The sequence below is a fragment of the Lipophrys pholis genome, assembly GCF_963383615.2.
Source record: "Lipophrys pholis genome assembly, chromosome: 6".
Classification (NCBI taxonomy): Eukaryota; Metazoa; Chordata; class Actinopteri; order Blenniiformes; family Blenniidae; genus Lipophrys; species Lipophrys pholis.
The window spans coordinates 13,413,587-13,440,345 of NC_137629.1; the positions used below are offsets into that span (position 1 = coordinate 13,413,587).

The 26,759-nt window shown below is 44.0% G+C and overlaps 1 protein-coding gene across 3 annotated transcripts; it reads left to right on the forward strand.

Annotated features, from left to right (window-relative positions):
* Positions 1-25,976, forward strand: LOC308110959 (alpha-1,3-mannosyl-glycoprotein 4-beta-N-acetylglucosaminyltransferase B). 3 transcript variants are annotated; one of them, XM_080465593.1, is made up of 15 exons: positions 1-322; positions 3,158-3,331; positions 5,798-5,908; positions 6,806-6,939; positions 8,020-8,066; positions 11,479-11,592; positions 11,758-11,833; positions 13,146-13,260; positions 13,348-13,478; positions 14,414-14,521; positions 19,153-19,346; positions 21,795-21,873; positions 23,128-23,191; positions 24,630-24,742; positions 25,792-25,976. In XM_080465593.1, exons 1-15 carry the CDS (start codon positions 229-231, stop codon positions 25,807-25,809), a joined length of 1,572 nt encoding a protein of 523 aa, XP_080321719.1. In that variant the 5' UTR covers positions 1-228; the 3' UTR covers positions 25,810-25,976. The 3 variants fall into 3 exon arrangements, with proteins under 3 accessions (XP_080321719.1, XP_080321720.1, XP_080321721.1); XM_080465594.1 differs by lacking the exon at positions 1-322 and adding an exon at positions 2,787-2,935; XM_080465595.1 differs by lacking the exon at positions 1-322 and having other exon boundaries at positions 3,234-3,335; positions 5,803-5,908.
* Positions 25,977-26,759: the final 783 nt, after the last annotated feature.

The window sequence follows — 26,759 nt, forward strand, 5'->3', positions numbered from 1 at the left end:
GCTTCACGTTGCCTCACCTGTGGTCTACGAGAGAATGAAAGATCACGCTCTCTTTTCCTTTTATGGTTGTTGTTTTGTTTTGTTTCTTATGTTACAGCCGCCGGCAGCCAATGAGCGTCCCCGTGCGGTCCGACTCACCTGAGCCGCGCACCGCGCGCACGGACACCTGCAGTCCTCTCGCTCCGGGCGCGTCCGCCTGTACTGTGCGGCACTGTGCGCGGACATGAGATGAGGCTGCACCCCATCAGGTGCGGAATATTGCTGCTGGCTCTCGGCTGCTTCCTGTCGCTCACCTGGATCACTTCACTGCCCGCGGATGGAGGTGAGCGGCGCGTGCACCTGCTTTTACTTCTTAGAATGGTTTCCGCACTCGTGAAGGAGAAGAAAGTATTCGACCTGTGGGAATTTACACCCGTAAGAGGAAGCTGTTACTGTGAGGGGCAACTGACCGTGAGGGGTAACTGTTACTGTGAGGGGCAACTGACCGTGAGGGGTCAGTTGTGTGGGGTAACTGACCGTGAGGGGTAACTGTTACTGTAGCGGGTAACTCACTGTGAGGGGTAACTGTGACCGTGAGGGGTAACTGACTGAGGTCTAAAGAAGTGGTAACTTGGGGGTAACTTCTGGGTAACTTTGAGGCAAATGTGACTGTGAAGGGTAACTTGAGGGAAACTTCTGGGTTACTTGGGGGTAAATGTGACTGTGAGGGGTAGCTTGGGGGTAGCTTGTGGATAACTTGGGGGTAACTTGACGCTGCTCCTCTGGCAGTCTTCCCCAGCGGCTGCATGTAATTAGTGTTGCGGTGGATTTCAGGCGAGTCCGTCAGAAGGTGTCCAGCTGAATTATTGATCAGTGACTCCAAACCTGACTGCTGATTATTGGATGAGCAGCAAACTGAGAAGGTTTCCTACAATCTGTTTTCAAATCTGCTCGACAGTGTGACAGTGGGACAGTAGGACAGTGGGACAGTAGGACAGTGGGACAGTAGGCCTCAACACTTCCTCACTTCCACCTACCAACACCTGGAATGCCCGGTGTTTAATACCGTGGCAAACGGCCCATTGGAACACAAGTGTTTGTTGGTTTTTTGGTAGATTTATATTGAACCTCATCAAGAAGAAGAAAAAAAAGCTTCAGTTCATCTTAAGTGTTAAATAAAAACCAATCAACTTAAATATCGAGATCAAAGTTGAAATGCTTTGATTGAAATTAGACTGTCGAGGTGCAGACTGAATTCACCTTAATATGTTGGTGGAAATGATGTGGACTGCTGAGACTCAATGAAAAGGTCCACATTTAAACTAGATATTGAGATTTAAAGGTCGAAAATGTTCATTTAGATTTTTCCGAGTTTCCATGAAGTCGGAATAAAGAGAAAATGACCCGATGAGACGTGAAATGTTCACATCGTAAACCAATCAGGATCGAAATAAAGCCGATGAGAATGATTAGAAATTAAAAGTATAAATGTAATGTAGAATTCTTTTATTCCTTACACATAAAGTAATCTCTGGATATCTCGCCAGGTTAAAGCACTTTATCAACCCGTGATCCCATTGAAATACTTTGATGAAAGTTCCTGAATTTTGTATTTCAGGTCTCTTTAAAGCCTTTTAGTGACGGGCAAGTCTTAATCATCCTTAACTTTATCTTGAAATGTGACGAACGTCTGGAGATCTGTCAAAGTTAAACCCGTTAGTTTGTTTGTTAAAGAAAACTAGAGGTTGATTTAGTTCATGTCTTTCTTAAAGAATGACATGTCATTAATTCTCTGACCCATGTTTGGATCACTTTAGAATTTGTGTAAAAAATGGAAAAAGAACAGAAATCTCACAAAGTCTGTTAACGCCGTGAGAGGAATATCAAACCGTTTCTGACCTTTTTGTTCACATTTCTTAACAATTAAAAGACTTGTCCTGGTTTTATTTTTTTTTTTAAGGTTCGTGACTCCAGAAAGGAAAATAGACTGTTGAAGTAGCTGCAGGTTGAACTTTACCACCTTCTAAGTATCTGAGTCGTTTGATTTCTCAGTAGTTTCGTTCGCGGCGGAAACTGTGAAGATAAAATCTGTGAAGAGGTCGAGAGTCTTCAGCAGTTTGATTGTTTTAACGCACTTCCTGCGAATGTTGGCTTCCTCACACACACACACACACACACACACACACACACACACACACACACACACACACACACACACACACACACACACACACACACACACACACACACTCACTCAGGTGAGTCGACATGAAAATCTTCACATTTGTGTTTGTTTGCATGGGCTGTTGTGGCCCTGAGATGTTTCCTGAAAGTAAAAGTTTACCAGTGTGACAGTGGATCAGGTAACAACCCAGAAGTCTAAATGTATATAAAATAAGACTAAAACATATTTTCCACTTATTTCTTCTGAGTGCGGTGTGGTAGATCAAATTGAGATCAAATGGTGGCTGATTTGGGAATGACGAAAGTTTGATTCTTTTCACTCTGAAATATGTTCAGGTTTAGTGTGTTGAAAGTACTGAAACTTGTGGAAAAGAAACATGTTTAGAAAGTTTAATAAAACACATAATCCACTGAGAGGAGGCGTAATGTTAACTTGCATGCAAGGAAACTTAAAGTTATGATTGAAAATAAATATAAAAAAAAAGCCATGTTTCTAAATAAGTGTAACAGGTACAGGGCCTCGTACAGTAAAAGGGGATCTGACTTTAGCTTTCAAAATAAAGGAAGTGTGTATCTGAGTTAATGGAGAGCTTCTCTTCCGCTGCTCTGAATAGATGTCTGATGACTTTAAAGGACTTCCTCCGCGTAGAGACGATATAAAAGTGTGAGGATGGCGGGGGGTGAGTGCGTTCAGCACTGCTAATGATCCAAGCTAATGCTAATGCTCACTCCAGCGAGCGAAGACTGGAGCAGGTTTGGCTACAAGCGACGGGTGAGTCACATCAGATATGACCGACACGTTGTGGTGGAGTCCTCCAGCTGTCATGTCAAGATAAATAAATGTAAAGGTGATGGGCGACTGAAGCTGCTTTCAAAGGTCATGAAGTAACTGACGGGAAACATCAGGGGGAGGATCTGGCAGCTTAACGCTTAAGAGCATCTGAGAGCACACCACCGTGTCACAGTTAATAACCCCCCCCCCTTATGTGTCCAGGTCCTCAGGGAGGCTCAGACCTGCAGACTCTGCAAAAGCGCCTGCTGGTGGCTGAGGAGCTGGGGGTCCAGGTCAACCGGGACCTCAGCAGCATCCTGGAACAGATGAAGAACTCCTCCTCCTCCTCCTCCTCCAATAGCTCGCACCCCAAGCTGGAGTCCGTCGTCTCCTCAGGCACGTTTGGAATTATGTCTCCCCTGGAGTTCCCATCAGATCACCTTCAGACTTCCTCTCCATGGTTACACTATTACAGTGATGGTCTCCTCCAATATGAACTGTTTAAATGTCCGTATTGATTATCTGTTGATCCTCGTCCAGCCGGCCACCTTCCTGGTTCGTGGGCCTGCACAGTGTTTGTGGTTTCCTAAAGTCTGCACACACCGACGCTCCACGGAGCTCTGATTGATTTATTGTAAAACAAACACATGCAGTCACAACCGAGGACGATCAAACAGCTCCTGTGTTGAAACAAAGACATTAAATATTTGCCATCCCAGATTTATTTAGAGGTGTGTGATTAGCTTTACCTGAACAGTCACAGGGAATTAACTCCATAAAGTGTATTAACCTCACTTAAAAGTGCAGATTTCAATGTTTCAAAGACGGTACGACTCCCGTTTCAAGTCACAACTCAAAGTTTTTCTGCTTTTGTCTCAGAAAATGTGCATTTCCACGGCAGTGTATTGAAAACGGTGTCCATTTCCATGGAAACACTGAAAACGATGTAGTTGGCGTGTTGGGCTACACAGTGGTTGGTACAAAACCCAGTAAATCCACAAAAAGAAAAAGAATCCATACAGACACACGAAAAGAAAAGCCACAAAAAATGTACGCAAAAAGTCTCTACTGAGCATGTGCAGAACAAGGAGCTGCTGCAGCCGTGGAGCACAGGAGCAGCAGCAGCAGCGTTCCAGATAAGTTGTTATTCCGTAGAGGAACCGGGAACCTTTTGAAGTTGAGGAGGTTCACGTGGTTAGTTGATCAGCTTCATTCTCCACTGACAGCTGCTTTTGTCCACACAGATTAATTCCTTCTCTTCTTGTTCGATTAGTCATGCCTCGCACACAGCACACGTTTTAATTGCACTTCGGTCAGGAATTTACTTCCATTACTTGGGGCGGGTTTTTGTGCGCGAGACTGGATGCAAACAAACATTAGTGGGAAACTCCCATCTAATTGTTCATAATGAACTTCAGTGTACAGCATAATAAAAATGGAGGAGTTACATGAAAGCTGAATCATGTCAGCAGCTCGGTGTGTTTGGACGTGAGCACCATGATGAAAGCTGATCTTTGAACCTTCATGGTTGAGAAACAGAAGCTCTCCGGCTCAGACGTCAGTGGACAGGCTGGTTGGAGATGATGGGAGGACAACAGGAAGTGAAAGAACCTGCGGTCAGCTGAGGAGCATCTGAGAACTCCTCCGACCGCTGATGAAGACCACACCGGGTCTGCCTGCAGGAAACTGAGGCTACAAGACGAACTGGACCACCAGAACTGGACCAGAGACGGTCTGAGGAGACCACCAGAACTGGACCAGAGACATTCTGCGAAGAACTACCAGAGCAGGTCTGAGGAGACCACCAGAACTGGACCAGAGCCGGTCTGATTAGACCACCAGAACTGGACCAGAGACGGTCTGAGGAGACCACCAGAACTGGACCAGAGCAGGTCTGCTTCCATGTTCAGGATTTGGTTTAAACACCATGAGACCTTTGATCCGTCCTGCCTGGTATCTAGAGTCCAGCTGCTGCTGAAGGAGTCGTTCTTCTTCTTACCTGATCAGGTTGAGACTCCACAGTCTACCTGACTTTATCTCTTTAGCACCACAGTGGACCATCTTCAGATGGAGACGTCCAGCTAACTAAGATCCCACCATTTTAAACTGGTTCTGGAACTTGACCTGTTCTCTGGACTCCAAAGACCTCCACAGTATCAGATCTCAGTCCAACTGAGCTCCTTTGGGACATGGAGGAACAGGAAATTCACATCATGGATGTTCAGACCACAAACCTGCAGCGACTGTGTGAAGTTATTGTGTCAATATGGACCAGAAACTCTGAGGATCGTTTGCAGATCCTTGTTGGACGTTTGTCACCAAGAATTAAAATGGCTGTGATATTTGACCAATCAGATGGAGCGCTGCTGCGTTAAATAGTTCACAGAAAGTGGTGCCAACAAACTGGAAGTCAGAAGCTCAAACTGTAAAAAATACAAGGGAAGAAATACTGTAAAGAACCAAAGGAACAACTACAGATGCACGTGTGATCATAAAATAAGATAATTAAACCAACAAGGACCAGCTGTGTCGGGTTAGAATTGGTTCAGTGTAAATAAAAAACTGATTTATATGGAATTAAAAATGCCAAAGATAGAAGAGGTTGACGTTATGGACTAAATGTTTATTCATCAAAATTATATTGTGATACTCAAACATGTTCATATGTTTACCGTCCTGCAGCCTCGGTTACGTCTAAATATTATGATATTTGATGCTGTCTGAATGATTTGATGTCTGGATTTAGCTCCATACCCGAGGATCCTCTTCAGCCTCCGTCAGTGGGCTTCGGTTTCATATTTGTTTCACGTATTGGGGTAAAACACTCATGTCTGCTACATTGAACTGTTTTCCTCTGTGCAGAAAAGCAGCAAACCTTCGCCCAGTCCAACATTTACCTGTACATGCCACACCTCCGGGAGCACCCGGACAGCCTGCTGCCCAACGTGATGCTGGGACAGGAACGCCGTGGAGGTATGGACAAACACCCTCAGCTCCACTTTCAAAGCCCTCTCCTGCTTTGAAGGCGGATAAAACGGCAATCTTGACGATGTATTTTAATGTGTACAAAATACAGGTCATAGTCTAAGGCTCCTCTATTCCGATTTCTACCACAGGTTTATTTAAAAGAAAACCTGATTCAATCACAATGTCCTCTTCCCTTTAACTGTCGTCTGGGCAGATTCATCGATAAAGAAAATGTTGACACAGGGAGACACATCTGAGTGCAGAATGACATTATTGTTGTATTTGAACCGACTGTGACAGGATAAGAACATCTCCGATCCTGACTGACGGTGTGTGTGCCAGAGGTTCCTCCGGATCATGTCGCATTCTTTATTCAGTGAGGTTATGTTTATTTGGACTGTTACAGGTACAACATAACATTCATCAGATGTTTACAAAGTAAATAATGATACAGCATGAGCAAACAATTAGTCAACTATGACGAGGAACCAGCAGAACCGGACTCCGATATGGAGACTGTGCTGGAGGGTTAAAAGAATAATCCCAAAGTGTTCCAGAGTGGCCTGAAGCAGCTCGTACTGTAAGCTTTACCAACCACACATATTTATCAGAAGACAAAGCCAAAGTCCGTCTGACCTGCTTTGTCCTGAACACACCTCCTTTCAGAGGGAGCGTGAACGTGGCTCCACCGGTGCGAGTACAGCAACGTGTGGCCCGAGGGCCAATCACAGGACAGACGGTCCTCCTCTTAACGATGGTAGCATCTATGCTAATCACTTCCTGTGCGGGCCAGTTGCGGCCTCTGAGCTTCTGTTCTATGCTGATACTGTTACCAAGGAGTGTGTGTGTGTGTGTGTGTGTGCGTCTGTGCGTCTGTCTGTCTGTCTGTCTGTCCGTCCTCAGTGTCCATAGTGCTGGGAATCCCCACAGTGAAGCGGGCGAAGCAGAGCTACCTGGTGAACACCCTCAGCTCTCTGCTGTACGGTCTGACTGCTCCACAACGCAGAGATCTGCTCATCATCGTGTTCGTGGCAGAGGTGACTGACACACACTGTGCAGCAATAAATGCGTCAGCAGAAGAAGAATCGTACTTTATTAATCCCCTTGGGGAAATTTCCTCATTGCGCAGCGTTCGGGGGGGCGGGGGGAGGGGATGGAGTGACCAGAGGAAACACACACACACACACACACACACACACACACACACACACACACACACACACACACACACACACACACACACACACACACACACACACACACACACACACACACACACACACACACACACACACACACAGAAAGGCCCTGGTGCTGCATTTGAACCCATGACCGTCTCGCTGTGAGGCGAGAGCGCTAACCACTGCTGCACCGTGCGTCCACACGCCCATGCAAATGACCAGACGCTCTCCAGCAGAGTCACCTGACCTCGAAGCTCCTTTTGAACATTATGAACTCCGATGACCGCAACCAGACAAAGACTTTTACTTCAATTCGATGTTTTCTTCTATAGCGCCAAATACATCACAGTCATTTCAAGACACTCAAACTGAGAAATCGACAATAACTCCACATGAGCGAGGAGAGGAGGGAGGAAGAAAAGGAAACTCACAGATTGAGCCCTGGGCGGCTGCCCACATCGCTCATAGCAAAACCCGCCACTGTATAAACCAAATCCTCCCGATTCGCCACGCTCCTGACAGAGTGGTGAGAGAAACTGACGATGCGCAATGGCGGACAGCAGCGCGCCGCCACATTAGAGCGTATCACCGCAGAGCAATAATGGTGACCGTGCGTAATGACTTGTGATGGTCCGCCACCGTTTCATGCTATCACTTGTAACGGATGACTACGACTGTCCGTGACGGCGCGTGACGCCTCTGCCCTGAATCATATCATTCCTGTCGAAAGTGTGATTCCTGCCATTCCTGACTTGACTTATGTGTAAACACACCTTAACGCAGACCGTGAGCTGGCGACCTGTTCTCTGTTCATGTATTTAAAAAAAAAAAAAAAAAAAAACTCGTCAAGCAAGATGCACCTCGTACAGCGTCTGGTTTGTTGTTGGTAACACGTCCACCAGCTCCTGTTGAGAAACTGTGTCTCTTGTCATGCAGACGGACGCGGACTACGTGGGCAGCGTCACCGACTCCATCAGGAAGAAGTGAGTGGCTGTCCGCCGCCTCCGGCAGGGGCTTTCACTCTTACGTCGCTGCGGTTTTCTCATGTTTCCACCGCTTTCTTTCTGACCTCGGAGCCTACACACGGACCTGTCAGGTTTAAATCAGTTTGTCGCAGCAGGTTCGTGTCACATGTGATCACATAACTTTGCAACCTTTAACAAAGCCGGTTTCTATAGAAACGAAACACGAATGGAGTCATTGTGGTCTTTCAGAGGAAACCACACTCCTGGCTCCGAACCTCCTCTGTCACATCTGAACACTGTTTGAATCTCTTCCTATGAAATAATAACGTCTGCATCACTGCGACGGTGAGGTATTGATACCCTCGGGGCACTGTTTGTACCGTCTAGTTTATAAAAACACACAAAACAGGAGGCCGTGCTCTCGGATGAAAAGGTTTAAAACTGCTGCACATGACCAACAACAAAGACCATGCAAACAATGAAGAGCTGGTGTGTTTATATTCAGTGTATATATGACCTTTACACACACACACACACACACACACACACACACCGATCCTCCAGACAGAAAGCACAAGCGTTGCACCTGCTACTTCCTGATTTCATTCTACACTCTTTATCCTAATAAGTCTGAAGTTGTGCTTTTCTTTTCATTCAAGAAAGAGTTGCTCTTCAATGTAATTCAACGGAATCTTTAAAATGTATCCGTCAAAGCTTTGTGGTGAAGTACCTAATCTCTGTCAGACAGAAACTGAGTGATTCATCAGAAAACAATGCAGAGAGTGTTGGAATTTCCAGAAGAATAAGACAGTTTTGGGATTTCCAGGCCGTCCTTTTGTCTAACTGAGAGATCAGATTGACCCGGTGTGGTTCGTCCTGCTCCTGGAGAACCGTTAATGCCACGGTGTGGACCTCAGGTGATACTTTAGGGTCAGTGGCTCTGCGTGACTCCGACTGCTTCTATTAAATAGGTCAGATATTCATGTTTCCTGTCTGTGAGCAGGTAATTCTAGTTCCCAAGAGCTCTGATGTCCTGAGGAGCTGCTTCTCCTTCCAGTTAACCAATCCCCGAGTTCTCAGCAAAGTCTTTCTCCACAGCTTCATTTCTTTGTCACGTAACAGAAAGCCTCAAGTTTTCATTCCGAAGGAACCGCTCATAATCTACTTCGTACCATCTTATCATGAAAAAGTTTTTCATAGAAACTACCCGAGGCCTCGTTTACACCACAATGTTTTCAAGTGAAAACAATCAGCTGTCGTTGTGTTTTGGACGCCTGTTTACATGACAACAGTGGCTGACAAAGCAACTTTTTGAAAACGGCTCCTCAAGTGGGGAAACACTGCCTCTGTGGTAACGGGGAAAATGCAGCTTTTCTCAGACGCTTCGACTGGCCGTGTGCACCACGGCCGGAGTGAGTAGTTCTTCTGCACATGCTCAGTCTATGGACAATCAGAACAATGTTTTCCTCCAGAGTGTCATGACTCCCAGTCCATCTTCTCCTGGGACTTGGTGGTTTTATAGTTGACAGTCACTGAAATAACAATCCAACTTGGTCGTCTGTCCAGACGAATGTCTGTGTACTCCTATTGTTAATGTTTATAGTATATTATTAGTGTTTTTAAAATGCTGCCAGGTAAACGTGAAACTTTTCTGAAATGAAAACCTAAAAACGATACGTTCTCACTTGCCATGTCACGTAGACTTCTTGAGATATTTTTGCAGCCCTTTGGGGTTTTTGTGACATTTTTAGAATTTTGTTCTGTTACTTTTATTTCTTGTGATTTTGTAGCGTTTCTGTGGATTTTTTAAATTTTATCTTTAACTTTTGTATTGTTTGTTTTTTTGCTGGTTTGTAGTTATTTTGGATTTTGTGTTTTTTGTGTATTTTTGGCTTTTATGGATTTTTGAATATTCTTTATTTTATGTAAAGTTTTTTCTATTTTATTTCTTGTGGCTTTTGTGGATTTATATATGTGTATATATGGCTTTTTATGTGTCATACCTTTCACATTCACTTCATGGTGCTGACTCTCTGTGCAGCTTATTAATCAGTAAAATATGAAAATGAGCAGGAGTCAAACGGAGTGGAACTACACAAACACCTTTCTTGGACTCAGTTGGAAAACTCTCTTTCCCCAGTGAGTGATTGAGGCTTTTCCCACCCTGCTAACGACCTTAAAACTTGACAACGTGTCCAAACATGAGTTTCCCTGTCAAGATTACATCTCTTTCAGTTGTTATGAAGTGAAGGAAAACGGTCTTAACGTGTCCGGGCTCATCTGAAGCACCACCTGCTTTGTGCCTCACGTGTTTTATTCGTGCCATGAATGTCAGAGCTGGGAAGGCTGTGACTGTGCAGATAACTGTGTTACCGAGCAGATTTGAACCTTTGCATACAGCAAGGAAAACCAGAACTTTTCTTTTTTTTTTCATTGAGCGAGAGACAATGGCAGAAAAACTGAAAACAATGTAGTGAGCATGACAGACCACAAGTTGTCGCTGTTGTTTGCTTTTGTAACGAAACCACACACATATACGCAGAGAACAATCCTGAACATTAACAATGGGAGTACACGGACATTCGTAGGACAGACGACCAGGTTCCATTGTTATTACGGATACTCGTTGCCGTGCTGCACAATCACAGTTGCCGCATTTCAGAGAAGTCGCGTTCTTCCACAGAGACAGTTTTTTTTTGAAAAGTTCCACCTGAGAAGCCATTTTCAAAAGGTTGCATTTTCAGTGACTGGGCACAGTTGTTTTTGCGTACACAACAACGGTTTTCAGTTCAAACCGTTGTGTAAACGGGCCCTAATAGGCGAGGCAAAAAATTTATGAAGCACCATTCAGACACGAGGCTATTGACAGTGCTTTACAAAGACAAACATTAGAGCCTTACAAAGAAAAACATTAAACATTACAAAGACAAACATTAGAGCCTTACAAAGAAAAACATTAAACATTACAAAGACAAACATTAGAGCCTTACAAAGAAATAGAAGAAATAATTAAAGCAAGTGATTAAGCATTTTAATCTTAAGTGATTAAGAGTATGAAATACTTTAAAACATCTAACATTGTAGATGTAGCGGTCTCAATCACATAATATTGTTTGCCCAAGCTGCCGAACAGGACAAGGGGAAAAAAAAAAAATGACAACATTCTCTCTCTTGTTCTCATCCTTTTCTTTGGATCAACTTTATTTAGCATTTTTCCTATATTGATATTTGGCCTCCCAAAAAGTATTACGTACTCTCGTCAGAAAACCCCACACGTCACGCCATTCCAGGTACAAACAACGGACTCGCTCTACTCATCCAGCATAGAAAGAATAAAGTTCTACATGAGCAGAGGAGCATATAATATGTATGTAATGTGTCTGTGATTGTCTTTTGTGTTTTTTAATAACCTGCTCCTCTTCTTCTACAGTTTTCCCCAGGAGGCGCAGTCTGGACTGCTGGAGGTGGTCTCCCCCCCCCAGTATTACTACCCCAACTTCTCCTCCATCAGGGAGACCTTCGGTGACTCCAAGGAGAGAGTGAAGTACGAATCCCACCCACCTTCACGTCATCTCAGTGCTTCGTCACTTCTAATGTTCCAACACTTTGGATGTTTAAGAGACGTGATGTGTTTGCTGGTGGATCCCCCGTCTGCTGTGCTAATCGATTCCATCAGAACAAACTTCTGGCGCATTTCTTTTGTTTCCAGGTGGCGAACAAAGCAGAATCTGGACTTCAGTTTCCTGATGCTCTACGCTCAGGACAAAGGGACCTATTATGTTCAGGCAGGTGTCCGATGTCGGCTAATAATATCAGCCTGTTGTCTATCAGGGCCCGGCCTGCTACAGCTTCTGGCAGCTTCTTTTTCCAACGTGCCGCTATCAGTTCCTCTGACATGAGATTTGACCAGGAAGCCTCAGACGCTGCTTAACCTTTGACCCCATTAACCTTTTAACGTCTGTGTGAATAAACATTGTCAGTCATATACAATACGTCACTCACAAAGTTCAAGCCCGCTGAGGCCCTGTACACGCGAGCGGGGGAAGCATGACCTCATCGTTTTCCGCAGACGTGTGTCTTGCCCATCTACACCTCAAAGCCGAGCTGGAAAGTCATAATTTCTACACACTCGGGGGGGGGGGGGGGGGGGGAATAGTCTGCAACGCCACGCAGTGTGGATGATCGGCCAAAAACGGTGTGTTCTCATGTGGACAGGCACTAAAATAACATGGAATTTCGCCATCATCAATCAATAATGACTCTCCTGATATACCACTAAATTTAGATTTGATCTGACACACAAATCTAGAGCATATATATATATATATATGTGTGTACATATATCTGAATGCTTTCAGGGAAGGACATTCAGGGAGATTTTGTGCCAATATTACAATTTATAGTATAGTAGTGTGGTACTCTCTAACATCATTTACATGAATCCAATGAGAAATGTGTCCTATTTAAAGCCTGTGAGCTTTAATTGGCAATATGTGTGAAAATCAAATGTCTGAATGACACAGAGGGTTATTAAAGTATTGAAATCTCCTGAGGTAACACAATTCCAATAAATACCCAATAAAATATATATATCATATCCTTGTATATAGAGTTTTATTGTTATATACGTGATATTTATTCTGTGCCCTAAGTACTTTTGACCTATTTTTATCCATTATCTGTCAATTTAATCTTTGTGTTAAATAGTCTGTCGTATGTTACAGGTTTAAATGGTATTTGAAGGGTTAATTTTCATCTGAGGTGTTTTAAAGTCACAGAATGCTCCATATATGTAGTGTAACTGACTGTAAAATGCTATGATTTAAAGCTTAAGAATATATTGAAATACTTTAAATACAGATTACAAAACGTTTTTGACACATCTCATTTGGTTCTGCTATTCAGTGGCTGCTAAAACATTTCCACACGTCTTGTCCCGTGAGTTATCATGAATGTGGCGTCTTGATTTCTCGTATCTTCCTCATTGTCTCAGACAATTTATTGGCATTCGCGTCGTCCATGTGAGCTCTTTATTGTTTGAAACGTGGGCAGACGATGCAAGGTGATTTGATTCCCTGTTTTATGCCTGTCTTCCAGTTGGAAGACGACGTCCTGGCCAAGGCCAACTACTACAGCAGCATGAAGACTTACGTGAGCCAGGAGGAGTCCAACCGGTGGCTCTTCCTGGAGTTCTCCCTGCTCGGGTTTATCGGTGTGCACATGACGCAGTAAACACCCTCATGAAGCCGCGTGTGTCTCTGTAACCCAGATAACAACCTCGCTCTGTGTGGCTTTCCAGGCAAGATGTTTCGCACACGCGACCTTCCTATGATCGCAGAGTTCTTCCTCATGTTCCACAGAGACAAGCCCATCGACTGGCTCCTGGATCACATCCTGTGGGTCAAAGTCTGTAACCCAGAGAAAGACGCAGTAAGTCAGGAGTGGAAGGAGAGACGTAGAAACACCCTCTGTTTTCTGTTGTCACTCACAGATATTGAGCTTGGATTTCTGTGGAAAGAGATTATTATTGTACCTTTGTGTCTTTTATTCAAAAACAATGAGTCATCAGTCGTGTCCAGACTCCGAGGCACAAATGCTGCATCACGATGAGGCAAGAAGGCAGTCGGACATGAACAGGTTTCAAACACAAAAGTCTAAAACCCAAACCATGATCTGAAAATAGACTACACCAGACAGGAGGGCTGGGAGAGGACAACACGGGATGAGCTGAGGACAGAACTTACAAACACAACGACACCGAGACGTGAGCCCAGTGGCAACAAGATCTGCAACCAGAGGAGCTGCGCTCCGTTTACACCACAGCGTTTCAAGTGAAAACATCATTCTTTGTTTTTGTTTCAGAAAAGTTTCACGTTTACGTTTTGAAAACGACGTCTATTTACACAAATGGCAGGAACACTGAAAACAAAATAGTGAGCGTGTTGGGCCAGGAGTTGGCGACCAAGTCGAATTGTTATTACAGTGACTGTCCCAGGAGAAGATGGACTGGGAGTCATGACATTTTTATTTTTGGTGGCTCTGAGCACCGTTGTTGTGTAAACAAACACCCAAAACACAGCTGTTTTTTTCTCATTTCAGTTGAAATCGTTGTGGTGTAAACTGGGCCTTAGTGACGAGACACAGGCAGCAGCCACACTGTTTGATTTATTGTTTAAATTAGACTGACAAACTTTGACGACGCGCCGCGAACCTCAAACACCAGACAATATTTTTTACACAAAGTTTTCGTTGAATTTGCTTCATCAGATTCCTGTTTTCCAGCAGTAACTGCTTGAGATCTGTAAACGTGGTAATAAAGCAGATGTTCTGAATCCAATGTCCTAATAAACTTGGATTTTTTCCAGAAAGACTGTGCGAAGCAGAAGGAGTCGATGAAGCGGAGGTTCAAACCTTCGCTCTTCCAGCATGTTGGCCTCCACTCCTCCCTGCCCGGGAAGGTGCAGCACCTCAAGGTGAGAACCTTTATGACGAGGCCTTTAGAAATCCTCTCTGCTACGATTCCCACATCCAGCTTCACCAGAAAGTAGTGAAGATCAGTTTAGTTTATTAGCTCCACACCCTGTTAGCTTCTCATGAAAGCCACTGTTGCAAACTTTCATCTGTTTTCAAAGAACTTCAGACGCGACCGGTCAGAAGTTTTACAATACCCTGTTTAAGCCTCCTGGACCCATGAAATTGTACAAAGGTAAATCTCTGAGACAAAACGAGCGCCCCTGCAGACATCCCGCGCTCTCACGAGAGCTACGTCATACACTTAGCTTAGCAGAGTGCTAGCAGGTAGCGGAATGCGCTAGCACAGTGGTTCTCAAACTTTTTACACCAAGTACCACCCAGAAAATACTTCCACCAGTACCACCATAATGACCAACACTATACAGTAGCCTAGTAAGCCGAAGCATTCATCAAAAACAAGGCCGAGGTTTTACTCCTAAAGAAGTATGTTTAATATTGTCAGCTAACATTTTACACAGTTAGATTGGTAACACTACGCTTAGATATAGGAAAATAAAAGACTGTACTTAAGTAATGATTCAATTAAAATATATTGCACAGAAAAGTTAAATAAATATTGTACTTAAATAAATGAAAAACAAATGAACAAAAAACAGTTCTTAAAGATTAAAAAAAACTGTACTGTACTTAAATGTTAAAAAGAATGTACTGTACTTGATTAAAAAAAAAAAATCAAAACAGGCTGCCTGAACTTCCCACACTGTTGTATGGCTGCTTTCTGAAACAGAAACAGAAACACACACACACACACACACACACACCAGGTTCTAGTTCAGAGCCGGTGCCAGGGCCAGTTCTTAAATGAGCACCACCAAAGAACCGGTTCTTTTTCCACCGTTAACGGAGCCAAGTGAGAGCCAGGGCATTGTGTCACTCCAAAACGTGATACTTCACTGATTTCACCAATTTGGCGCTGACAGCGCTCATCCAGGTACCAGGAGACCGACTGTATTCATCGGTTTAGTCCGGGTCGCTCCATCTAGTTTGGCCTGAACCTCAGATGCACCAAAGAGCCAGAAAACATTCGTCTCTCTATTGGTGTTTTTTTTACGTCTGTCTTGTTTTAGTCCGGAGCCCCGGAGTGGACATAGAGGGAAAATAATAATAATAACGTGTATGAGCTTGGGGCTTATTTTTCAACATTTGGGCATTACACTGTGAATTTCTGGTACTTTCACTTTATTTCTGGGTGTGTCTGAATCAAATGCTTCAACATTGGAGAAGAATGGAGGTTTACAGTGATAGAACGAAGCTCTAAAACTGTTTGCATTGGCAACAATCCGTAAACACACTGATTAAAGTTCTTTCACATGAAGCGCCGTTAAAAGGCTCATTTTATGTCTATAAAATCCAAGCTTTCATTTACAGTGGTATGTAGTTTGTTTTTTAGTTGCTGATGAACCAAAAGTATTTATTATAAAGAAGTTCTGTGGTTAGAAAATATTATCGGAGCTTCTCGGAGCGGAGCAGCCTCATACTGCATGGCGCAGCGGCTGCGGCTCCTCAGCCGGCGGTCAGAACGCCAAACAAGACCTGGACGTGACGTTAGTTAAAATAATGTCACCATGAAAAGTGTGAAAAATAAACTACAATGGAAAACTGCTTCTAAATTATATCCGACGTAGCTGACTGACAGGAGGAGCTCTGCAGAGCTCTCGAGAGCCGCGGCTCCGCAAACGCGAATTAAATAATCCCGTTCCCTCGTATTATTAACTTCAGGAAGCGACCTATTATATCGTTCCCACGCGTATTTTAATTTTTTTCTCTATAACCACTCCGGGCTCCGTGTTCGCTTTAGCTTTCAGAAAGCCGGTATAGCTCGCTTCCACCTTGTAGGTAGTGATACCTCCAGAGATAACTCCGCCCCCAGCTGATGACGCGTCGGGCTCCAGTCTGGCTCCTCTTTGGCCCAGCAACAAAGTGGGGCCAGCGTTGCTAAGCGGTGCTATTTCTGGCCCAGGCTCCGAACTAGCACCTGGTTCTTTCCGGTGGAAATTTATATTTATTTCAGTGATCCTTTGGCGTACCACTAGAGGGAGCCCCGAGTACCACTAGTGGTACGCGTACCACACTTTGAGAATGACTGCGCTAACAGACACAGAAGAAGAAGCTCACAGGATCCATCGTATATTGGTAGTTTGGATTCAAGAAGGAAGATGTTTAACAAACAACGCAACAGGAAGCAGCACGACATTTTTATATCACCATTTAAAAATCCGACCAATAGAAAATGAAGTGTCTGAAATGCCGCGCGTCAACATGTCCTGCCGGTTCCACAACAACGCAGAACCCCAAGCAACTGGCGCTGACGCAATTGACTCTGGCGTCTTCCCTTTCCAGATCGACCAAAATAGTCCAAACATAAGGAGATAACGTCGGCAGTAAGCCGCCACATAGCAGAAGACTTGGTCCCAGTTAGTGTGGTTGAAAAGTCCAGGTTCAGAAAACTCATCGACACACTTGACCCAAGACGTAATCTCCCTGGTCGCAAACATTTAGAGAAACTGGACCTGTGTTGTTTATTCAGCGTGAGAGAAGGAAGGGGGAAAAAGACAATTTCACGATTGTGCCGTCTAATAAATACTGTTTTGGCAAGACTCACTTTGTTGTGATTTGTCCCGATTACATCGAAGTTAAATATTAGCATAAATTAATGTAGCGTGAACAAGCAGTGTAGACATAGAATCCTCATACTAGTGTGATTGATGCACCAAAAGTGTGGATTTCAGGCGAAGGCATAATATTGAGATATGTATCGTGATTTGGCCTGAGAATATCCAGATATTGATAAAAGGCCATATATCGCCCAGCCCTACAACAGACTGAAAAATAATGTACATTTCAAAACTCTTTCAGGGGACAAAAGCTGTGTTGGCAGCTTAAAGCTGTTCTGCTGCAATGGAGGCGGATCAAGTCTTGAAAGTTACTCATTTCTACGGGTGTTCAACTTTTCTGGATTCCTTCCAAAAAAAGGAACTGTGGTACCAGACCCTCGTCAACATCAAGCTGTCCTGTACTGCAGAAAGTGTTGTGCTGCTATAAAAAGGCGACTAACAAAGGAAGAGAGGCACACGTTCTCATGCTTTAAAGTGTAGGTCTTTCCTGCAGAGGAAGTCGGAGAAAGTAAAGGTGTCAGTGAGTCGAGTTTCGTTTGCCATCAAGACAGGCTCAGACTGAAACTGTGACAGGAAGACCTCTGGCAGACCCAAAGCCACATGACCAGAAGACACGTTTCTAAGAGTTACCGGCTTGTGTGATCGGCGGCTCAGAGGACAACAGATCGTAGTCGGCAATCTCAGAAAAGAAACTATCGCTTTACCCAAGAATGAAAAATAAATATGCCATTGCTGAGTGCAAACAAAAAGTGCAAAATGAAAACAATGAAGCCTCGGCAGAAAAGGTACATCCAAGGAACAGGAACCAACTACAGCTCCGTGAGCTTTGACTTCATGCACTTGTCATATTTGTGTTTGATTGCGGTGATTGTGTGCAAATTGACTGCAGCATGTTATGCTCTGTGTCCTTTAGTCAATATAAACCTGACGACTCTGATCAGATCATAAACAGGGTTACTCCACCTCCTCTAATCCCATCATAATCTCAATCAGATCCAATCAAATGTACATGCTGCACTGTTAATCAGATAACCGATGATCCACGGCATCACAGCTATTGAGAGGGATTCTCCCTGGATTGACTTTAAACTTGTCCAGCGCTTCCCTACGTCTCCTGATGTCTTTCATCAGGAGACGTTTTTCTTTAGTGTTTCTTTAGTGTTTCACCAAGAACACAGGATCATATTGTCGCTGCTGCCAGAACCGGTTCCACTCATGTCCTCATCAGCTTGTATCAGTACCCGTGATCACACTCCTGACTAATAACTGGAACATGTGTACTGCAAACTGTCCAGAGTCGCTATCGCCTCGTCAACTGTTTGGTTCACACTCTCTCTGGGTTCACCATGATTATAATTAACCTCAATAATCCAGAAAAACTCCACAAGCACAAGGTCTCAAGAGTATCTGAAGAAATAGTGCAGACATGATGGTAAAAGTACTGATTTACGTGGAAGTAAAAACGTACAGAAACTGAAATATTGTTTTAAAAACTTAAGCAATTAAAGGCTGTCAGTGTGAACGCTGCACCTTAATCATTAATAAACACACAGATCGGCTTCTCATACTGTCAATTTAAAAAAACAAAGACGGCTAATAACCTGAAAACACTTTGAACTGTGTTTAAAGTTTGTATTTTTGAAATAGATCAAATCTTTTTAAAAATGTATTTATTAATCTTTATGTGGTCAGTAAAGTGGTGAAGATTCTTTAATTCCCTGGTTAAAGACTGTGTGTGTGTGTGTGTGTGTGTGTGTGTGTGTGTGTGTGTGTGTGTGTGTGTGTGTGTGTGTGTGTGTGTGTGTGTGTGTGTGTGTGTGTGTGTGTGTGTGTGTGTGTGTGTGTGTGTGTGTGTGTGTGTGTGTGTGTGTGTGTGTGTGTGTGTGTGTGTGTGTGTGTGTGTGTGTGTGTGTGTGTGTGTGTGTGTGTGTGTGTGTGTGTGTGTGTGGACACAGGATAAAGACTTTGGGAAGCAGACCCTGCACACGCCCCACACCAACCCGCCGGCGGCGCTCAGCAGCAGCATGAAGCATTACCAGCAGCACAGCCTGGAGAGGCTCTACAAGGGCGACGACTTCTTCTGGGCGCTGACGCCCGTCCAGGGCGACCACATTCTAATCAACTTCACCCAACCTGTACACGCCACCGGGTCAGTCACACACACACACACTTCTACTCGTTGCACTCTTAACGGGCACAGCGTCTGTCTGCGTCACACTCAAATGTTGGACTGTCAGAGGTGTGAGACCTCGTCTCTGCAAAATGTGAAAGCGTTCAATAAATGTCCCTCCTGCTTCTGTTTGTTTTCCTGTGAGCAGCAGACCAAACAAAGTCATTTGCATGAAAACCAGCTTGAGTTTTTCTCGCCACAGGCCCGGAGGGATTTCATGTTCTTCAGCTGATTTGGAGCTAAAATAAAGCAAATTCCAATCTTTTGTGGAGAAAATATGTGTGAACAGTTTGAAAAAGAAAATGTACTTTTTTTATTAAGTATCTGTACTTACTGGGAGTATTTTAAAAGATTACTGTGGTATCTTACCGGTCTGGTCCACTGAGCTGTATATGTACATAGCAAAAAGGCAGATGAAGGGAAATGCTCATTATTGGTACTTCCTGAGCTCTGCCTCTGACAGGCTGAAGCAGTTGGTGGGTGTCTCAGGTTCTGTCTTGTGGTGTCCCACAGGGTCCTGTCCTGGGTCCAATACTGTTCTCACTTCATTTGTTGCCTCTTGGTCAGATAATCCGCCGTTCTCCTAGGATGTCGTATCGTCTGTATGCTGATGATTCATTCCCATATATCCTATATCCCCAGATCCCACCTCAGCCCTGTCCTATCCGCTCTCCACTTCTCCTCATCGCTTTTCTTTTTCATTTTAAAACACCAGTATTTTAACTTTTGAGGCCATGCGTGCTCAAACACCTTTTTATTTTGCCGGCCTCCTTCACGCCTCCAAACAAGCTCTCAGGTCTGGCCTGCAGGAGCTACTGGCACTATCACAAACCAAGTTCAAACCCTTTTCAAGCTCTCGCAGCGAGGATGAGGAGTCGAGCTCTTCCTCTTCAGCTGAGATCGGTCGACTCCTGTCAAACTTTGATCAGGCAGTTGAAAACATTTTTATTCAGACTTTGTTTGACCTGAAGCAGCTTGATTTTATTTTTATTGGATCTTTTGGATGTTCTGCCGCTCTGTATCTTCCTATTACTGCATATACTTTTACTGAATTAATTGCTATATTTATCTTCTTTGTACTGATGAGGTAAAGCACTTTGATCTGTGAACGATGCTCTATGGTTATTAATAATTAATAAATTCTATAAAATATCATTACTATTATTATAAATACATTTTACTTACTTCTGTGTGGCCCCTGAATTAATTCAGGTATTATGACCACTAAAACACACACACACAGTCTGGATCAGTGTCGTGTGTGAAGTGGATTGTTTGAGGTGTGTGTAGTTATTTATTGAGACGGTGCGTGTGTGTGTGCGTGCGTGCGTGCGTGCGTGCGTGCGTGCGTGCGTGCGTGCGTGTGTGTGTGTCAGCTGATCCTGAATGGTTGACATTTCAGTTTAGAGAACAAACAAACATTCTATGGCTGTTATAGGTTAATATTTAGTCTTGGGATTATAACTGTAGGATTATAACTGTAGGATTATAACTGTAGGATTATAACTGTAGGATTATAACTGTAGGATTATAACTGTAGGATTATAACTGTGGGATTATAACTGTAGGATTATAACTGTAGGATTATAACTGACGTTCTAATGCTAAATGTAACTGAACATGTTGATGGGCTGTGCTGGATTCTGCAGATACTTTATTTCTATAAAATGATTTGAAGATTTGAAGTGTAGCGAAGCCTTTTATTGTCAAACTGTTGGTTTTTTAAGGTTATTTTTTATTTATTTAAGGCTTTTCTATGTTGGTTTAGGTCCATGAGTTCAATGTTTGTTGATGTTAATGTTTCGTTTCGTCTCCTGAGTCCGAGTGGAGAACTCCATTTTAAAGATTAAAAGAGTTTTGTAGTAGATTTTGGAGTTTGCTTTGGAATTGGAGAGAACTAATATGTATTTAAAGGTTTTTTATTTTATTTTGTATGTGGTTGAAGGTTCATATTTTAAGCTTCGGTCAATTTTTTTTCTTCACGAATGTTTTTGTATTTGAGAACTGTCAAGAGTGTGAAATTCTTTGTAAGGTGCATTAGAGTTTCAGTAAAGAAAAGCTTTTTGTATTTTTCAGGTTCCGTTCAGTTCAGAGAAGGTCTTGTGAGTTTGCTTTAGGTCAATCTGAAAAGTCTTTGTTGATTATTTTCCGGTTTGTTGTTTCAGTGTAGAGAGTTTTATTGAAAACTTGTTTGCAGGAGAGGACTTTCAGGGTTATATTTCCCAAAAAGTACAACAATAAGGGTTATTATGGCACTCGTTTGACCCCTGAACTGAAATGTGTTTGACTACTTGAGTACTTATCTACATGAAAAAAGTTGCTCTGTTGGTTTTTATATTTCCAAGTTTTGGATGATCAGAGATCCTCTCTTGTTGGTGTGGACTCTTATTTTCTTAACTTTCTCCTCACTCTGGTCTCTTGCTGCAGGTTTCTGTTCCGCAGTGGAAATATCGAGACCAGCGGGGATAAATTCTACAACACGACCGTGGAAGTCCTGCCGGGCAGCGTGAGTAAGCTGTGTGTGTTTCAGGTGTCCGTGTCTCGGGGAGATGAAGGCGTGGAGCACACAGGCTGGAGTGTCTCATGTTGGCGACCTTTGACCTTTGGCCTCATTCATAAAAAAAAAACACAAGTGCATCACTGTAATGTGGGTGACGGGAGCTGATAGTTTCCATGGAAACGTAAACTCTTATCTGGACTTGGATAGCGGGGAGGCCGAGAAGTAAACACAGCAGAATAAAGACCTGCTGTGTGTGTGTTGGTGGGTGTGTTGGTGTGTGTGTGGGTGTGTGTGTGGGTGCGTTGGTGGGTGGGTGTGTTGGTGTGTATTGGCTTCATGTTGAGCGTCAGCTGGTAGCTGTGTTCAGCAAAATCTTGAATCATCACTTCTTACGCCAATAATCTGCCTCTTTTATTCTGAATTTTTTTTTTTTATCATTTCAGTTTGTAGAAAAAGTTTAGAAGGATCTGATTTCATACGACTTTAGTTTTGCGAGACTTTGATCTAGTGTTAAAGTCTCCCTTGACGACAGAAACGGTGAACGGACAACTCGTCCACCACTCATTTGTTTTCAACATTATTGATTTGAAGGTTTGGATTTCAAAGTATATTTGACACAAAAACACAAGATGTTAAGTATATTTGACACTATATTTGATTTAGCTGTGGGCGAAGTGGGCCCAGAGCCAAACCCAACACGGGTACCGTATATCACTGTTGCACAAGCCCCAGACACATCGTTTGACGTTTGATGCTATGAAAGTTTTTGGTTTTCACTTGAAATCGTTCTGTAAATGGAGTGTTTGCAAATGAATAATTGTTTTTAAACTGCTCTCCTCTGGTGTAAAAATGCATCAACCAATCCAAGACTTGTGTGATAATTCAGGACTTTAGTTTAAATGAGCTAAATGTGATGAACTTCTTCCTACTTTGGTTTTCTGTTTTCGGTTTGTCTTGGTGGGGGGGGGACAATGACGCCAACAGGGGGGGGACAATGACGGCAACAGGGGGGGGGGACAATGACGGCAACAGGGGGGGGGGGACAATGACGCCAACAGGACAAGAGCCTGACACTCATGTCTGAACGTCCTCATGCTCTGTTGTTTGAAGTGGGAGGACTTTGCATGTCGTTGAAGGAAGGACCCATGGGATGAGACGATCACCTGAGCAAACACTGTCGGCATAAAGTCAACATGGGACATCCACACACATGTTTCTCCACGCCGCCGGGCCGATCTGTCATCTCTTTCCTTCTTTCAGGCATCAGCAAAAGACCAGGCGTCCTCCCACCACGGAGAAAGGGACAATGGCTTCGTCATTATCGGTGAGTGAGTGAAATGGAGTCGTTTGATAACCCGAGTGGCGTCTTTATCGCGACGCTCATCGTGGGACGATTCAGGCAGCAAGGAAATGTTTTGTCCTAAAAGTGTTGTCCAGACCTGCGGCTCCTCTGGTGGTGAAACGTGAGGAAAGTCCACCAACCGACGGCAGAGTCACAAAGAGTGGCCACCGCACCACTTTCCTTCCACTCCCGACACAACGCTCTGCGTAGAGGAGACACACTGCTGCCATACTGATACTGAGCCTGTATGAGGAGCAGAGAGGGTTGAAGACATCCTCCTGTTCTCTGTGTTTCGATTCCAAGCGCTGCAGCGCTGGGTGGAGGTGCTCAGCCTCCACCCGCAGTGACTCGGGTTCAGACGGCGAAACAGGGAGTCACTCCTTGTTCTGTCAGCGTGTCGCTGTAACGTGATCGTTCAGCGCTGCCGTCCTTCCGACCCTCCACACGGTGGAGACGGTCGGACAGGATGGAGGAATCTACAACCCAAACATAAAGATCTTATCTGTGGTTCTGCTTCTGTTTACCGGAGGAAGTCACACGTTTCAGGCTGCTCAGCAGTTGTTTCGCCTACGTTTCATTTGCCATGACGTCTTCCTGTTTCTCTGTATAACAGTGTTCTTTCTCTCGTTCCTCATTCACTGTTTGGGCCCGGGGTTACGTCACAACGTATTTCAAGAGAGAACGCGAAACGTTTTGTTGCGTTCCGGGCGTCACTTTACACGACGGTGCCCGACGTCACTGAAAACACGACCTTTAGGAAAACGGCTCTTGTTGAGGTACTTTGAAAGCAGCGCCGACCTTAATGAGTCACTAATTCCAAGAAAATACAACAGTTCCTCCAGCTGAGGACCTGGCACCACGTGGGGAAGTCCCAGTTCCTCACCGGGAGTGTTCCCGTGATGATCACACACACACACACACACACACACACACACACACACACACACACACACACACACACACACACACACACACACACACACACACACACACACACACACACACACACACACACACACACACACACACACACACACACAATATTCTTTCCCCCAACTGAGAAATTCCTAGTTATGTGTGAATGTAGACCCGTCAGCCTGTATGCACGTAAATATTGTTTTGTAAATACACACGCCACACATGAATGTATAGATGTTTGTTTATTATTGTGGAAACTCCAGACGATAAACTGTTTTATTGACGACAAACAACTTGAATCCACAAAAATCCACCTGGAGGAGCTGCGGGCGCATCTGAAACCTGAGTGATGGAGGAAACAAAGAATTGAAACGGTGGAGAATTCTCAGCCATTTGGGTTTTGTCTTGAATAACTTTTAGGTTTTCAATCATCTGGAAATGTTCCTCAAATGTGGGTGTTTTCTGTTTTTGGCGGCTGCAGGACTGTTGCTCTGTGTTTCAGGGTCGTTTGGGAACGGCGTGGCTGAAGGTCTGGTGGACGAGGCCCTGCGGCCCGTCTCGGCGCTGCGCCTGGTGGTCCACTCCGACTCGGACGTCTGGGCTCTGCTGAGCGAGGTCTGAACGCCGCCCCAAGCTTCTTTTCTTCTTTTTTTTTCAGCTCCACTTCTCTGAGAGTCACACATCCAAAACTCTGATCAGTGTTTCATCACCGTGTCTGATTCCTGGACCTTGGTTTCTGCTTCCCTCTCTCCTCGGGCGTGGCGTTTGGCCCCATCGCTTCTTTATGTGGAGTCTTCAGTTGCTCACTTGGGTTTTCAGTCAGATGTCAATCAAGCTTGGGCAGAAAGCTGTCGTCGATTTACTTTGAAAGGACTCACCTCTGAAAACCCGTTTTCTACTCGACTTTGCTCCTGTTCATAGTCCAACCGTCTTGATTGTCTTGTATAGTTTCAGTTTTTAAAGCGGTGCCAGGGGAACTGTCTCGTAAACCACTTTTGATGAGTCAGCAGATCTGAGAGATGTTGTGGAAACACAGTGAGGAGCGGGCAGAGCCGTGTCCCCCCCCCCCCCCCCCCCCCTCCCGATCACAACACAAACACACAACAGTCCAGACAACGCGAAGGAGAGTTCACACACGGCTCCGATTGTAGAAGACAACGCTAAGGAGAGAAATTGTGTTTTTACTGGTTAAAATTGTTAAAACGGCCACCACTCTCCAGAAAGAGGATATGATCGGTCAATGTGGAAAAATGAAATTCCCCCAATGATTAATCAAGTGTGTGTGTGTGGTGGTTGGTTGGGGGGGGAGAAGGGGTTTGTCGTAGTAGTGAGAAGTCGCGCTGCTTCCTCTTTCCTGAGTCACCAGAGGAACCGTGACCAACAATCACCAACGTTTACAGTGATCAGATAACTTGGATACTGATCTGAACTTAAGTGTGAAAGGTGACTGCTTCCTGCTCAACTGACGATCACATTTCAAAGTCGCACACGTTTGGTGTCTGTTAAAACAATCCGTCCAGAGGATTACCTGGCAGTCAGAGGAACGGGTACAACTGGATCTGTGCCGAGGACGAGGACGAGGCCTCCCCTGCTTTTTCTGACAGAAGATTTCTGACAAAGAAAAATGTGTGTTGTGGTAAACACTGTCATTTCTTGTCTGTCAGGTGCACATCAAGCTTTGAAGACTGGTTCCAGACCAGAGCCCCCCCCCCCCCCCCCCCCCCCCCCCCCCCCCCCTGCTGGACAGAGGCTGCCACTACAATGAACCATCTCTCTCACTCTGGAGTTTCACTGCACTGTATTTTACGATTGTTTATCTTTTTGTAATAAAGTCAAATCTGTGTTCAGTAAAATCACTGCTTCTTTTTCTTTATTTGATGGGATTTATTTTGACATCAAAATAAATTGATAACTCTTAATGAAAAATGGGAAACAATCATTAATTTATCTTTAATATGATTCTGGTCGTCTGTTTGGTTCAGAAGCCACAAACGGCCCAACTGGAAATTCTGTCATCAGAATCTGCAGCTTTAAAGTTCAAAGCTTTTATTTGTTGTGGCACCGAGTAAAAGTGTGTTTTTTGCTAAATGTTTCACAATTACTATGGGAAATGACTCCAATCTCGACATGAAGCCAATCATTATGAAATGTCCAGAAAACTTCTCCCGTGGCTGTTGCATGATGGGTGTTTTACAACCTCCGCACAGCCGCTTCACTTCAGGTCCTCGTGGCCCGGGAGCCTCTTTTACTTTCTTTAAGTTTACTTCGGTCACGTGGGCACTAGTGAAATTACTCAAACCATAACAACAGAATAACATAAAAATCACGTAAAATAAACAAACATAAGCCCAAATTAAGTGGTTCAGTAGATAATGACCAACTATAACCGAAAAGGAGCAGGACGAAGCCAAATCTTATTTACTCCGACTCTACTTCAACAAAAAATCATTTTCTATATATGTACATACATATATACACACATACATACACATATATACATACATACATACATACATACATACATATACATTCTTACATATATACACGTACCTACACATACAAATGAACAAGATAAATAATAAATATATACTGTATTTATCATTAAATCTTTTTTTGCACCAGTGTCACAGCC